At 40.2% G+C, this 14753-nt stretch overlaps 1 protein-coding gene across 1 annotated transcript in view; it reads left to right on the top strand.

Annotated features, from left to right (window-relative positions):
* Positions 1–14753, top strand: part of MNAT1 (MNAT1 component of CDK activating kinase) — a 199286-nt gene that overhangs the window by 84095 nt on the left and 100438 nt on the right. Inside the window, exon 4 of the mRNA XM_004612381.3 lies at positions 9153–9256. Within this exon, the coding sequence (XP_004612438.1) occupies positions 9153–9256 (104 nt within the window). The remainder of the gene's footprint in view (positions 1–9152; positions 9257–14753) is intronic.

Here is a 14753-nt window from a genome sequence, read left to right as displayed (position 1 = left end):
TGAACAATTGTGTGGTGTAAATTAAGATAATAAGAACTGGAGATGATGCAGTATATTTTAATTGTTTAATTAGGTTGAAAGTAAAGAAATGAAGAAAAGACTAGTTTTATTTATTTATTTTTTTAACTGAATCACCGTGAGATAGTTAAAAAAACTTTCATGATTGAGTTTTAATCATACAATGATTAAACACCCATCCCTCCACCAGTGCACATTTTCTACCACCAGTATCCCCAGTATCCCTCCTGCCACCCCCACCCCATCCCACTCTTGGAAAAGACTAGTTTTAGATATATGTCTTTTAATTTTTTTAGGGTTAGATTCTACTACTTATGTAGTAGAGTTAAGTGACATTGTTCAGTTTATTATGATATAAGTATATACTTTTCTTAGTACAGTGTTTCAGTTTGCTGAATCCAGAGCATAGGGTGTTTACTGGAAGGCTAATGGGAGAAGTGAGGAGAAAAATTGGTTGGGGACATATTTTGAAAGAGCTTAAGAAGTTAAACTCGACCTTGTAGGTATTAGTGTGCTGTTAAGGATGCTAAGGCTTTGATTGGGAAAATAGAATTAGTAGGGTGGCAAAGGAGTCAGTGTGTGAGAAATTAAGGTTGATCATTATGTTATGTACATTTATTAAGAATCATTTGCACATCGCAAATATAAAAAATTAAAATACCATAATTAGAATAATTCCCTAACAGCTTTACAATGGAAGGGGCATACATGAAGATGAACTTTCTTATAGCATTAACAATAGGCTCTTTTCTGTGGCTTTGACAATCTAAACAAAGATTCTTGTTCCTTTTTACCCCAGGGAATACCTCAGAGGTTTGGTCTTAGCTTCATAATAAACAGATTATTCTTCTGATTCGGGGTATGCTTATTTTTAAAGGGTGAGAAAGTCCCAAGGGCTTTAATTATAAATTCTTGATGTCAAAATGACTTCAAAATTGTACTTAAATAACATTAAATCTTTCAAAGAGCACAATAGGTTTTTTGTTGGCTTTAATACTTGACAAAAGTATTGACTAAAGGCAGGTCAACATCTGAACTAAAATAGTAACCAGATAAAGGAGCAAGTGATTGTTATAGAAAATTATCTTATACTCCTTTTTCTTAAAAGCTATTATACCAATCCGATCATTGAGGTATGACTAAGTTTTGCTTCATCTGCAGAGTTTTCAAAGTGGTAATTCACCTTTTTCAGGAAAGAGATTTATTACTTGTGATTATGATTTGCTTCTTTTTGCACATGTCTAATATATTGTCATCTTTGCTTTTAAAATAGATACGTAAAACAAATTAGTTATTTTCTTTTATTAGAATTCATAGAACTATTAATATGCATAAAAAAGTGTGAACAGGGACCAGAGAGTAGAGGAGTTGGCCAAATTTGATCCCTGGTATTGCCACTGCATGGTTCCTGAGCATCACAGTTATTTTCTGAGCACTGCACTTGAGTAATCCTTGGCACTGAAGTGCCTGGGCAGCATCATATCTTCCAGTTCTTTCATTGAATTGCCCTGGCTGGTTGGGCAAGAATCCAACAGCCAGGGAGGGGTCTCTGTTCCTCCTCAGTACTGCTTTGGAGGCACCCACTTCCCTCCCTCTGCAGAAAAAAAAAATAGAAGCATAAATTTCACTTAGAATTAACTTTATTTCTGAACTCTAAGTAGAACCATTAAAGAATGAAATGTTTATGTCTTTAAGAATTGCTACTACTATCACTGTCTTGCCATTTCTGTTGCTTGGGGGGGCTATTCCTGACCTTCGTGCTCAGGAAGAACCCCTGGCAGTACTCAGGGCCGTATGTAGTACTGGGGATGCTTACCCGGTTCAGCGGGATGAAACCTAGTATCTTAATTCTGTCTGATCTCTCTGATATCAATAGTGAAAATTTCAAGTCAATAGTGTGCTATCTAATTTGCTGATAAGTTTTGATTGTTTTCTTAAATTGCTGTAAAACTTCTAGTAGAATTCAAATACCAATTTAAATACCTTCTCAGATTTGTTCCACAGGATATAAGGTTATTATTTTTCCTGTGTTTTTTTTGTGCCCTAACTTTTTCTATATAATTCAGTTCTATAATTATAATGGGCATTTTAATTTTAAATCTATAGTTATGAAAGGTAATGGTAATTATGAATTTCAGCATTGGTTTATTTCTTCTTACTACAAGCTTTTTTCATGGGTCCTGTAATTCTTCAAGTTAATATTGCCACTTTTTATCACAGTACCTCATATTGCTACTTCCATGTCACATGCGTTAGTATTATACATACTATAGAGCACTGTCACACTGTTGTCCCATTGTTCATCGATTTGCTCAAGCGGGCACCAGTAACGTCTCCATTGTCAGACTTGTTGTTACTGTTTTTGGCATATCGAATATGCCACGGGTAGCTTGCCAGATTCTGCCGTGTAGGCAGGACACTCGGTCACTTTCTGGGCTCCTTGAGAGGGACAGAGGAATCGAACCTGGGTCGGCCTCATGAAGGCAAACACCCTACCTGCTGTGCTGTTGCTTCAGTCGATTCCTTCGTTCCTCTCAGAGAGCCTGGCAAGCTACTGAGAGTATCCCACCCTCATGGCAGAGCCTGGCAAGCCACCCGTGGCATGTTCGATATGCCAAAACAGAAACAATAAATCTCACAATGCAGATGTTACTGGTGCCCGTTTGAGCAATACTACAGAGAACAGAGCATAATTGCCCGCGGTAATGAACATCGTGACCACACTTAGCACTTCACATGTAGATCTGATCTGGCTGAGTCTTTATACTGCCCTAGCAATATTTCAAATGAGAAAGCCAAGGCAAGAGGGGGTGATGCAACAGGCACGATGCAGTAAGACTGAGGGATGATTCCCACTTTGCTATGGGGCTTTTGAAGAAATGACAGGAAGGAAAAAACACTTTGGACATATTAGCAAAAATAAGACAATAAAGGTGACTCAGTGGAAGTGGTTCTAGTAAGGAAGGGGAGGAGACGAAGAGAGAGTGCAGGAGGTAAGATGCAAATCTGATTCCGTTTTCTAAGCGCTGCCAGACTTCACTCCTGAGCAGTCAGGACTGGCCTCTGATCCCGGCTGGGTGGAACCCCACACCCCCATTCCCCTACCCCCATAAATAAATAAACAAAAAGGAAGAAAGTTCAGTATATTAACCAGTACCTGCTTTGGGAGCAAATGCATTTCTTGAAAGTAAACAGCATGGTAACAATGAGGTGAAATAGTGAGAAACGCCACTACACCCCTGAAAAGCAGAGAAGAATCTGAGAAATTACCCAGTCTCTTTACTTTAGTACCTATCCTATCTTAAACTGTTGTTTTGGAATATCACACGTCATTCCATTCTATGGGATTTCTTTTTATTGCCCTGTTATAGATGAAATCCATAACCTGGATTCAGACACAGGTCTTGGGCCAGATAGACAGCTCGATTCGCTGAGTGGCTGTTTAATATGTTGGGAGTCCTGAGTTGGTTTCTCAGCACCTCATGGTCTACCTCGCACCATTGGAAACAGCTAGACTTGGGAGTACGCAACACCCAGAATTGGGAGCAGCCATTGAGCACCACTGGGCATGGCCCCCAAACAACAACAACTGCAAAACCCAGCCCACCCCTCTCCTCTTTCTCTGGCTTTGGACCATACCCAGCGGTGCTCAGGACTCACTTCTGGGAAAGTTCAGGAAATCACATGTGGTGCCAAAGGTGAAACCTGCATTGGTATTGTGCGAAGCAAGCATCTTATCCACCGGATCATCTTTCTGGCATCGTCACTTTTTTGTTATTATGTCCAGGTCCCTTGTACCTGGAGCATATTCTAATAGTTTCCTTCAGTTTGTCAAATCAATGAATTCCCAGGGTATGTGGGACACAATTTTGGGTTCATAGAGATTAATATTTTCTATCATCAAAGGTAAAAGTGAATGGCAAGAAAAAAACACTAGTTAGTTGCGCTTTTTAGTGGAGAAAAGACTTCGGGGTGGGGAGTAGACGGAGTAATAGTACAGCAGGTAGGGCATTTACCTTGCACACGGTCAACCCGGTTTGATCCCCAGCATCCCATATGGTCCCCCGAGCACTGCCAGGAGGAATTCCTGAGTGCTGAGCCAGGAGTAACCCCTAAGCACCACTGGGTGTGACCCAAAAAGACCCCTCTTCCCCCCCAAAAAAAGGGAAGGAAGCAAGCAAGCAGAAAAAGAAAAGACTTCAGGGAAGATGTGGATAAGCTGTTCTTTGAAGGAAGGGTGAGTTTGATAGCAGAGTAGAGGGAACTCTGATTTAATCTAATATTAAAGACAAAAACACCAAGGAAAAGGGCCAGTATGATTAATTTTTTTGCAGGGAGGGGTACACTTTGTGGTGCTCATGGCTTACTCCTGGCTCTGCTCAGGGTTGGCTCAGGAGACTGTATTGGGTGCTAGGGATTGAAAACAGGTCGGCTGCATGCAGGCCAAGCGCCTCATCTGCTGTACTATCTCTGGCCCCAGCATGTTTAACATTTATTTGTAAATTGCATTTCTTTTAGTGCATAATGAAAGCATTTAATGCATACAGAGTAATGGTGACTTAGAACATTCTAATTATAGATCATAAGCATGTAGTATCTAAGATGTTTCTTCTGCGATGCTTTAGAATCTACTCCTACAGAAACCAGGTCTAAGTTATGACGATTGCTGGTTAATTTGTATTACCTCAGTTTTAGCGTCCCTATATACGCAACAGGGAAAGTCACTTATATGTACCCCATACTTTACAGAATTGGCCTAAAGATGAAGTGGAATAAATTCTGTGAGCTAGTAGTAATAATAATAGTGGCAAGAGTGATAGCACAGCGGGTAGGGCATTTGCCTTGCATGAGACCGACCCGGGTTCGATTCCTTCATCCCTCTCAGCACGGCAAGCTACTGAGAGTATCCCACCCACACGGCAGAGGCTGGCATGCTACCCGTGGTGTATTTGATATGCCAAAACAATAACAAGTCTCACAATGGAGATGTTACTGGTGCCCGCTTGAGCAAATTGATGAGCAATGGAATGACAGTGATATTGATTGGCAGTGATGGAAAATTTCAAGCCTCTGTATCCCTTTCAATGTATTTTATATTTTAGAGCAGTTAAAAAAATTCACTGTGATGAGACTCACTGTCACTGTCATCCCGTTGCTCATCCATTTGTTCGAGCGGGCACCAGTAACATCTCTCATTGAGAGACTTATTGTTACTGTTTTTGGCATATCCAATACACACAGGTAGCTTGCCATGTTCTGCGGTGCGGGCTCCATACTCTTGGTAGCTTGCCAGGCTCTCCGAGAGGGGCAGAGGAATCGAATACAGGTCGGCCGTGTGAAAGGCAAACGCCCAACTGCTGTGCTATTGCTCCAGCCCTGTGATGAGACTCAAGTCCAATAAATTGAAGGGCTGCTTATTCCTTTAATAAACACTCACCTGCTGAAGTGCAGAATACTATTCAATGATTAAAGTAAGGATACTTTCACTGTCTTCTGTTGTGACTTGATTAGATATTACTTGTATTATTACTTTAATTTTATATATGTAGGGTTATCTCTTTAATGAGATTTTTCTTTTAAAAAAAAGATAGCTTCTTTATTCACAACAGTATTGGGAGCCCAGTGGATAATCATTAAATTATTTTTTCCTTTCTTTCTTATTTAGGGGAGGTGGTGCTTGGTCCACATTGAATGGAAAGGAGAGGTTAGAAATTATTTCTGATTCTGTGCTCAGGAGCAAACCCTATCAGTATTCAGGGGCCCTGTGCTGTATCTTGGCCGATCCCAGGTCAGCCACGTGTAGGATAAGTGCGTCAACTCCCCTGTACTATCTCCCTTCCCTTCCCTTCCCTTCCCTTCCCTTCCCTTCCCTTCCCTTCCCTTCCCTTCCCTTCCCTTCCCTTCCCTTCCCTTCCCTTCCCTTCCCTTCCCTTCCCTCCCCTCCCCTCCCCTCCCCTCCCCTCCCCTCCCCTCCCCTCCCCTCCCCTCCCCTCCCCTTCCCTTCTTTATGATTGGATGACACTAAGAAGTGTGTAAGATATGATCTTTGAATGCAAGATGAAATGCAAAGCAAGGAATATCATGTATGTGTATATATAGTATATAAGGTAGGTAAATTTACATCAGCTGTCTATATTTTTGACATTTATAAGAGGAGGAAGTTTTCTCAAGTTATGGGAGTCAAGAATAACTTTATGGAAGAGATCATATTTATGTAGGCATTTAAAAATTGGGTATATATATTTTCTTTTAGAAGAGACTATTTAATGATAAAAATAGGACATTGCTACTGACTGCCTCTTTGAATAGTTACATAAATTTTTTATTTTTAAATTGGGTATATTTTCAATAGTTAAAAAGAATCAGGCATTCTAGGCAGAACTGTAATCAGAGAAACCAGATTGGTAAGGATCCTTCCTCCCTCCCTCCCTCCCTCCCTCCCTCCCTCCCTCCCTCCCTCCCTCCCTCCTCCCTCCCTCCCTCCCTCCCTCCCTCCCTCCCTCCCTTCCTTCCTTCCTTCCTTCCTTCCTTCCTTCCTTCCTTCCTTCCTTCCTTCCTTCCTTCCTTCCTTCCTTCCTTCCTTCCTTCCTTCCTTAAGGAGTGAAGAAAGTGGGAATGGGAGAAGGTAGAAGATAATTATAGGGATGCTTCAGAAATACTAGTCTAGGGCTAGAGAGATAGTTCAGTGGTTAAGGTACTTACCTTGCATGCTGCTGACCGGGGCTTGAGCTGGCATCCAATATGGTTCCTCAAGCACCGCCAGGAGTTATTTCTGAGTACAGAGCCAGGAGTTACCCTTGAGCATCACTGTATATGGCTCCCCAGAACAAAAAGAAACAAACAAAATAGTAGTCTGGCAGAATTATATTTTAAGAGTGGCATTGGATATCGGGTAAAATCTAAAGATTCTGGAGACAGGAAATTAAATAAGATATTATTAGAAATTATCCAGGGAGAAATAAGGTCCCAGCTTAGTATATTGTCAGGGCTGTTTGGGAATAAAAGCTGTTTCAAAGAGGTTTTGGTTGTAAAATCTATAGGGCTTGACAGTTCTTATGAATGCAAAGGAAAATGGTCAGATGAATGATTTGATAAACCCGAGTGTCTTACTTTTTTTTAACTTGATAATCATATTAGTAATAAGAATTTATAGAGAAGAGATAATTTAGGGCATATTGGTTTTTAAAAAGTATGCTTTGAGGACCCTGGAGGTAGCTGGAAAGGTGCTTTCCCTGCATTCGATAGTCCTGTTCTTCTGTCCCTGGCACTGCATATGGTCCCTTGAACCCTGCTAGGAGTGGTTCCTGAACACAGGGCCAGGAGTGAGCCCTGAGAACAGCCAGGTATGACCCCAAAACCACCACCTCCAACAGCAGCCCAACAAATAAAATATGAATGAGTAGTTGTAGGCAGAAGATTAGAAAAATCTATTAATAAGTCAGTCAAGGGACAGAAGTGCTTTAATGAAAATAAAAGTGGTCTACATTAGTAAATGGAATGCAAAGATTGTAAAATTTTTTAATTTGGTGGTTCAGCAAGACGGGTTATTAAGTACAAAGAGTAAGTTGTAAGGAGTTGGCAAAAATAAAGAAAGCAGACACTAATAGAGGTTTTCCCATTGTTGGAAAGTAGAATGTTTCTATTTGGTTCGCTTTGGTAGGTTATTTTGAGCGAGATGGAGACACAGTTTTTCATCCTATACGTGAGTGGTAGTACCATTCCTAGACCCAAAAAATAACCTGCCAAATTATACCAGATGTTCCTACTTTTGGATTTTGGGTAAACATGTTAACTAACAGTTCATTGTTGCCTTTCTGAGGACTGTTTCTAGCCTGGATCCTCTGTGATTTTGCACTGGGATAGTGTGATTTATAGAGAATGCCCAATGTCAAATCCTGGCCAAATGCCTTGCTTTACTGCTATTGCTGTTTTCTTTTCTACTTTATGTACAAAAACTGGAGGATTGGATAGAGGGTTTTTAATTTTCTGTGTGTACTATTTTCTCTCTGAATTTTAAAATTGCTTATAATATAATTAAGATTTGCATGCATTTTTTTCCTACATACCTAAAAGAGCCTGAATTTTCAACAGTGTTGCTGGTAAACGGGTCTTCTGATATAATTTGTCCTTTTGGGGAGGTAAAAATTAAATTATGCATCAAATTGGTTTTTAAGTATGTTTAATAGTTTTATGTTGGGTGTTGGGTTTCCAGTTTTACTTTTCACTCTTCTCAGCTTCTGTAATCCAAAAGTTTAGGAAATATTTGAGGTGGTTGTAAACGAAGGGGGCACAGAATCTATAGAAACATGCATTGAGCAACATTATTTAAGGTAGATAAAACCTGTTTATCTGTTTGGAAAGAAGCTGGAGAAAGTGGTAAGAATTGAAGAAAAGATAGATGGCATAATACTGGATAAAAGAAGATTACCAAGGAACCCAAGGGAGGTATGAGTTGAATTATAGGGTACTGGAGTATTAATGATATGGAGCCTTTTTTAGACAGAATAATACAAACTTAACAAATAGGGTACTTGGGGCAGTAGTTAATAATATGAATTTATATATGTCAGATTTCTTCTTATTGTTCAGAGCATTATAAAACCTTAATTTATATACGTAAACAGATGGGTATAGGCATTTATAATTAAAATTATTTTGAGTTGCAGTGGAGAGTGAAATTCTAATGTGACTATTGAAAGCACATATATTAAGTTTTCTGGGATGATTGGGATGTTTAAATATTCTTTTTTATTTGGGTTTTGGCCACATATGTTGATGTACAAGGCTTATTCTTGGCTCTTTAGTCAGGAATAGATCACCTTGGGACTTGGGAGGCTATCTGGGATGCTAGGGATTAAATTCGGGTTAGCTGTGTGCAAAGCAAGCATCGACCTGCTGTACTCTCTCCATCCCGTGGATGTTTAGATATTCTGAGTGATGTTTTGACAATCATATATTTCACTTGAAAATGGTTGCCGAATCAGAACTTATCTCTAAAATAGCTATTAGGTAAAAGGACACAAATAGTACTGTAAAGACAATCTGATAGATTAAGACTAATTGTGGTTATTTGGTTTCATATAGACTCAAATTTATATTAAGCTATTATTTCATGTTTTTGTTTTCTGATGCAGTTTTCAACTTGACCAACAATGTGGATTTGGACAACACCAAAAAGAAAATGGAGATATACCAAAAGGAAAACAAAGATGTCATTCAGAAAAATAAGTTAAAACTGGTTGGTTGATAAGTATTCTCTACTTTTTGTATTGGAAGTGTATTAGTAATCACTGTCACTGACACTGTCATCTCGTTGCTCATCGATTTGCTTGAGCAGGCACCAGTTACGTCCCCATTGTGAGACTTGTTATTACTGTTTTTGGCATATTGAATATGCCATGGGTAGCTTGCTAGGCTCTGCCGTGTGGGCGGGATACTCTGGTAGCTTGCTGTGCTCTCCGAGAGGGACAGAGGAATCAAACCCCGGTAGGCCATGTGCAAGGCAAACGCCTTACCCGCTGTGCTATAGTTCCACTCCGTGACATATAATATAATAATTTAATGAGAATGAATGCCTAGCGATGGAGACATATTACAGTGGGTAGAGTGCTTGCATGTGGCCTACCTGGGTTCCATCTCTGGCACCCTATCTTGTCCCCTGAGCCTGCTAGGAATGATTCCTGAGCCCAGAGGCAGGTGTAAGCTTTAAGCACCACTGGGTAGGCCCACTTCTCCATCCCCCCAAAGAAAAATACCTTCTTGAAAGACCAGCTTAATGGCAATAAGTTCCTTCACCTGATGTTTGTCAGAAAGGCTTTTTAAAAAGTAGGAAAAACTTTTCTTCCTTTAAGTCTTGATGTATTGGTAAATTTCTGTGTCACCCCACTGAGTCTGTGATCATGGGACTCTCTCAGGGACTGGGGCCAGGTCTATCTATAAGAGGATCTGGGCAGCGACCAGGGATACAGGATAGTACTTGGGGGCACCAATTCGCCAAGTTTGAGAAGACCTGGACAACTTCCAGAGCCTGAAGGTCAATAGTGCCCAGCAGATACTAAACTGCTGTGGTCTTAAGAGACAGCGGTCATGCCTGGGGAACATGCCAGGGTGTATTGAACAGAAAGTTGGGGCTTCAGTTATAGCGGGTGACAGGTGCACGCTTTGGAGCTGACAGGAAAGAGTCCGACTAACTATGGGTTGACAGGAATACACAACAGGCAGAGTGACCCACTGACTTACTGGTTATGGTTTGGGAAATCTCCAGGCTACTTTTTTTGCTTTTGTTTTTTTTTATGGGAGTCAGAAGTGTACTGGGACTGAGTCTGCTTATCTGCTAGAGAAAGCACTCTTGATAATTCTTGGTCCTGAACTAGCTCAGCTATTTGCCAAGGGTGGGTATAGATCTCAGGAATTTGCCCTCAGGGAATGTAACTATGAAGATCAAAATCCATGCTGGTGACCACTTGAACTGTTGTTACCGAAGTTTTAGAGGTTGCCAGAATGGCGTCTGGCAGTAGCTTTGACATCTTTATCCCAAAATTTCTTTCCTCCAGACCAGTGTTTCAAGTGTAGGATTGTGGGATTGTGGTGCTGGATGATTCTTCTCTCTGCTCCCCCATCCCCTCTGTTCTCCTCTCCTGCCCTTCTTTTCCCTCCTTTCCCTTTTCTTTCCTCCCGTCCTCTTCTCTCTCCTCGCCTCCCTCCCCTGTTCTTTTCTTTCCCATGCAGTGATGGAGATGAACTTGGGGTCCAGTATATTCCAGGTTTGTACTCTAGCCCCTTAAGTATTTTTCCGTCTCTTAGTGATATTTCTCCTTCCATGAAGAAATATGGTGTTTTGTGATTATTTTTGTTAGAAGATCAAAGTTCCCACTCTTATATTTATTATCAAGCATATAGTCATTATTTATGATTTAGCAGAGATTTTTATTGGGGGAGTGTTGAGGCCATGATCTCTATGTTCAGGGCTTACTTCTGGCTCTAGACTCCGGGATGACTCCTGTGAAGGTCATATGCAGTACTGGGGATTGAACCCAGGTGGTTGCATGCATGGACATGCCTTACCTGTTGTGCTCTCTCTTTGTCCTAACATTGGTATTTTAGTAATTTGAGCAAGACTTTTTGCTCTCTTTAGTTGGTGCCCAAATATTTACATACCCAACTAGTGGCCAGAGTTCCAGCATTTGTAATTATCAGAATTGATCCAAGTCAACTTCCATTTCCAGATGTACATGACAACCTATTCTTGGGGTCAGTGTGCCATAGAGTGCTTAATATCCTAACTCAAATTCCAGCAGACATTCCATCATTCATATTGGTGGTAGAAAATGAAACAAACTCTGTGTTAGAGAAACTTTCATTTTCTGTTTCTCTGTTTCTTTCTCTGTCTCTCTGGTTGGGTCACATCCTTTAGTGCTCAAGGCTTACTGCTGCTTTGCTAAGGTATTAGGTGTTGTTCCTGGCAGGGCTCCAAGGACCAGGGTCTGCTGTACTTTACACCTTATGCTAGGTTCTGGTACCCTATCTTTTTATTGTGACTTTGTCCAGAGTTCTATCTGAGATTAATTATAGCAACCTTTCTAGCATTGGTGTAGAAGATAGACACTTCAGGTCTTTATTATTATAGACACATGAAGGAAATACTTGAGCTTTTCATTGATGTTCTGAGTATTGCAGTCAAGGAATATGCCCTTTATTTCTCTAGAATTAAACACCTGGCATCAGGGTTTTTGAAAATGTGACAGCAACCGGAGAGGGAACAAAAGGGAATGCCCTGCTGCAGAGGCAGGGTGGAGTAGTGGGGGTTGGGGTGGGGGTGGTAGGAGGGATCCTGGAAACATTGGTGGGGGAGAATGGGAACTGGTGGAGGGATGTAAATCAAATGTAAACATGAAAGTTCACAAGTTTGTAACTGTACCTCATGGTGATTCATTAATTAAAAAAATAAAAGAGGAAAAAAAAAAAGAAAATGTGACAGTAAAGCAAATGTTGCAGTCCTGGGTTTTGGAGCATCAATTCCATGGTTGTTGCGACCCTCTCCACGGTACTATACCTTTAGATGAACTGATTGATTCTCCTCATGTGGTTTTCATGCATAAAGACAAGACTATACTAACTAGTCCCCCCCTTTTTTAAAAAAGGGAATAGAGTAAAGCCATTGTGGAAACACGTTATGTGAATCCTTTAAAAATGCTGCTGCTGCTGATACTCCTGATTGTGTACCATGTAGAATAAAAAGGATGGTAGGACTAAAGGAATTACAAGCTTCCTGAAGTTGGAACTACCCCTTCCTGGATTTGAATTTATTTTTTGGCTACAACCAGTGGACTACTCCTCCTGGCGCTGTCCTCCAGGACCATACTTGGCGGGGTGCTTAGGGGTCTATTTGCAGTGCTGGGATTTGAGCCAGGGTCTTTGCCGCAGCTGCAGGCTAGGCAAGTGCCTTAACCTTTGTATCATCTCTATGACTCGGGATTTATTTTGAAATTAATGTTCCGTGGAAGAACTGCAAAAATTAAAGAAGAATTTAAATATACAATTACTCAGCCCTTGGATACAATGTGAACATTTATTTTGTTTACTTCTAGAGTTCTTACTGGAAATGGTTTGGTTGAGCAACTATCAGGTTATTTTTGTCATTGTGTTAGCTTTCTGATACATGGGCTGGAAGGATTGAATAAGGAAATTAAGATGGAAGTTGGTTGAATTTCTTCTAGACATCTTGGTCACTGTGACAGTTATTGATGATAGATCATGGTAAAGAAATAAAACTTCTGTCCCTGGATTAAAAGTACGTTCTTTCCAATTCCCTACCAGTCTAAGAAAAGGTATGTTTAGGGAAAGGTAAATTTCATTTTACTCTGTGGAATTTTTGAGAAACTTTCAGCTGTGGAACTTGGCGTAGCAACCTTTACTCTTCTGCCAAAATGAACCTGGCAATTTGGATCCAGAGTTGTAAGAATGGAAGAGAATAACGAGAAAAAATGCTAACAAATGTAGAAGGTTCTAAGTTATTTCCTTGAAAAATCTTTCTTTGAAAAGGATATTAAAACTAATATCATTAGATAGTGTTACAACATTCACTGGATGATGATTAGATAAAAACAAAACATTCCGTTGCTGTAGAAATGTGTAGTTCAATCACCTAGCTCATATTTTCATCTTTTATTTTTATTTACAATTTTTGTTTTTGGGCTGCACCCCATGGTGCTCAGGGTTTATTCTTGGCTGTGCACTCAGGAATCACTCCAGGGGGGCCTTTGGCATCTATATGGGGTGCTGGGGATTTAATCGGGTTGGCCATGTGCAAGGCAAGCTTCCTACCTGCTGTACTATTTCTCTGGCTTCTCATCTTATTTTTGGAAGAACAGTGATTTTATTATAATCTAAGTTTTTTCCTGCCATTAAAAACTTCTCAAAGAATTTGTTCTAAGAACTTATTCCACTTATATTCAATTTTTTTAGAAGGAAGCCTCATTTCTCGTATCATAAATGCACCATATAAAGTGCTCTTCTTGCATTTTAGATTCCTTGAGTGTATTACAAGATACATTAAAATTAGTATGGCTGCATGCCTTGTGTATTATCTTTATTTAACACTACAATAGAGGTTTGTACTTTTTAAGTCAGTTCTCTTATTCCTAGTTTTAGGGTAGAAAATAATACTGAGAGTTACAGTGAAAGAATGATGTAATTTTAGGTCTTATTTTAAAATATAATTTTTCAATAATCAGAAAACTTTATAGCGATGATAATTGAATGAAATTCTTTTATTTCATATATGTTAGAGTACTTATTTGGATTGTTTATATATATTTATGTAGGAGAACTGCTATTTATTAAGCCATTGATTAAGCTGATTGAATTGAGGATGAACACATTAATTTTTTAAAAATTTAATTGGATATCTGTGAGATTGACCATTACAAAGCTGTTCATAATTGGGTTTCAGTCATACAATGATCCAGCACCCATCCCTCCACTACTGCACAATTCCTACCACCAATGTCCCCCGTTTACCCACCACCATGCCCTAATTTCCCACCTCCTACCCCCAGCCTCTCTATGAGAGGCACTTTCCTTCTTGCTCTCTCTCTCCTTCTACTTTTATGCATTATGGTTTGCAATACAGGTGATAAGAGGTCATAGCGTTTGTTCAGGTCATTCGGTATTTTTACTGGGACAGTAAGGCTGGAGTAGCTTTCAATTGGGTGGCAGCTTTGGGGTGTAGATGTGACTGCCGAGGCTTCCAGAATTACGGGGAGATGGGGGGAGGTAGCCCATCTATACTCTGAGAAAGCCTGGAGATTTCAGTTACTAAATCTACATACCAAAATTTTCAGCAGATTATATCTTGGTAAGGTTCGTCCTGAGAAGATGGAGACAGGCCGGGATTTGGCAGCAAGTTTGGATTGTGTAAGCAAGTGGCTACTGGGGGCTCTGCTTGGGCGGGCCACCAGGCCAACCTGCCCCCCCCTCCAATTTACCCCACTCTGTTCAGCCATGCACAGGTCCAAGATTAACTGTGGCTTTTGATTTCTTTCGAAATTTATCTATGGGTCTCTGAAATAAGGCAGATAAACTGAGTTTGTATAGCTGAGCTGGAAGTGGTTTGTGGGTGTGGGTCCCACATTCCTAACTTTAATTTAATTTCTTGGTAAACTTGGTCCCAAGTTGTTGGGATCTAGCCAAAGGCATAGCAGCAATTTTGGGCTGTCAGGAAGCCTGAAGCACCA

The sequence above is a fragment of the Sorex araneus genome, chromosome 3 (assembly GCF_027595985.1).
Source record: "Sorex araneus isolate mSorAra2 chromosome 3, mSorAra2.pri, whole genome shotgun sequence".
Taxonomy (NCBI): Eukaryota; Metazoa; Chordata; class Mammalia; order Eulipotyphla; family Soricidae; genus Sorex; species Sorex araneus.
The sequence above is the reverse complement of the archived record's forward strand: the minus strand, read 5'-3'. Positions and strand labels throughout refer to the sequence as shown.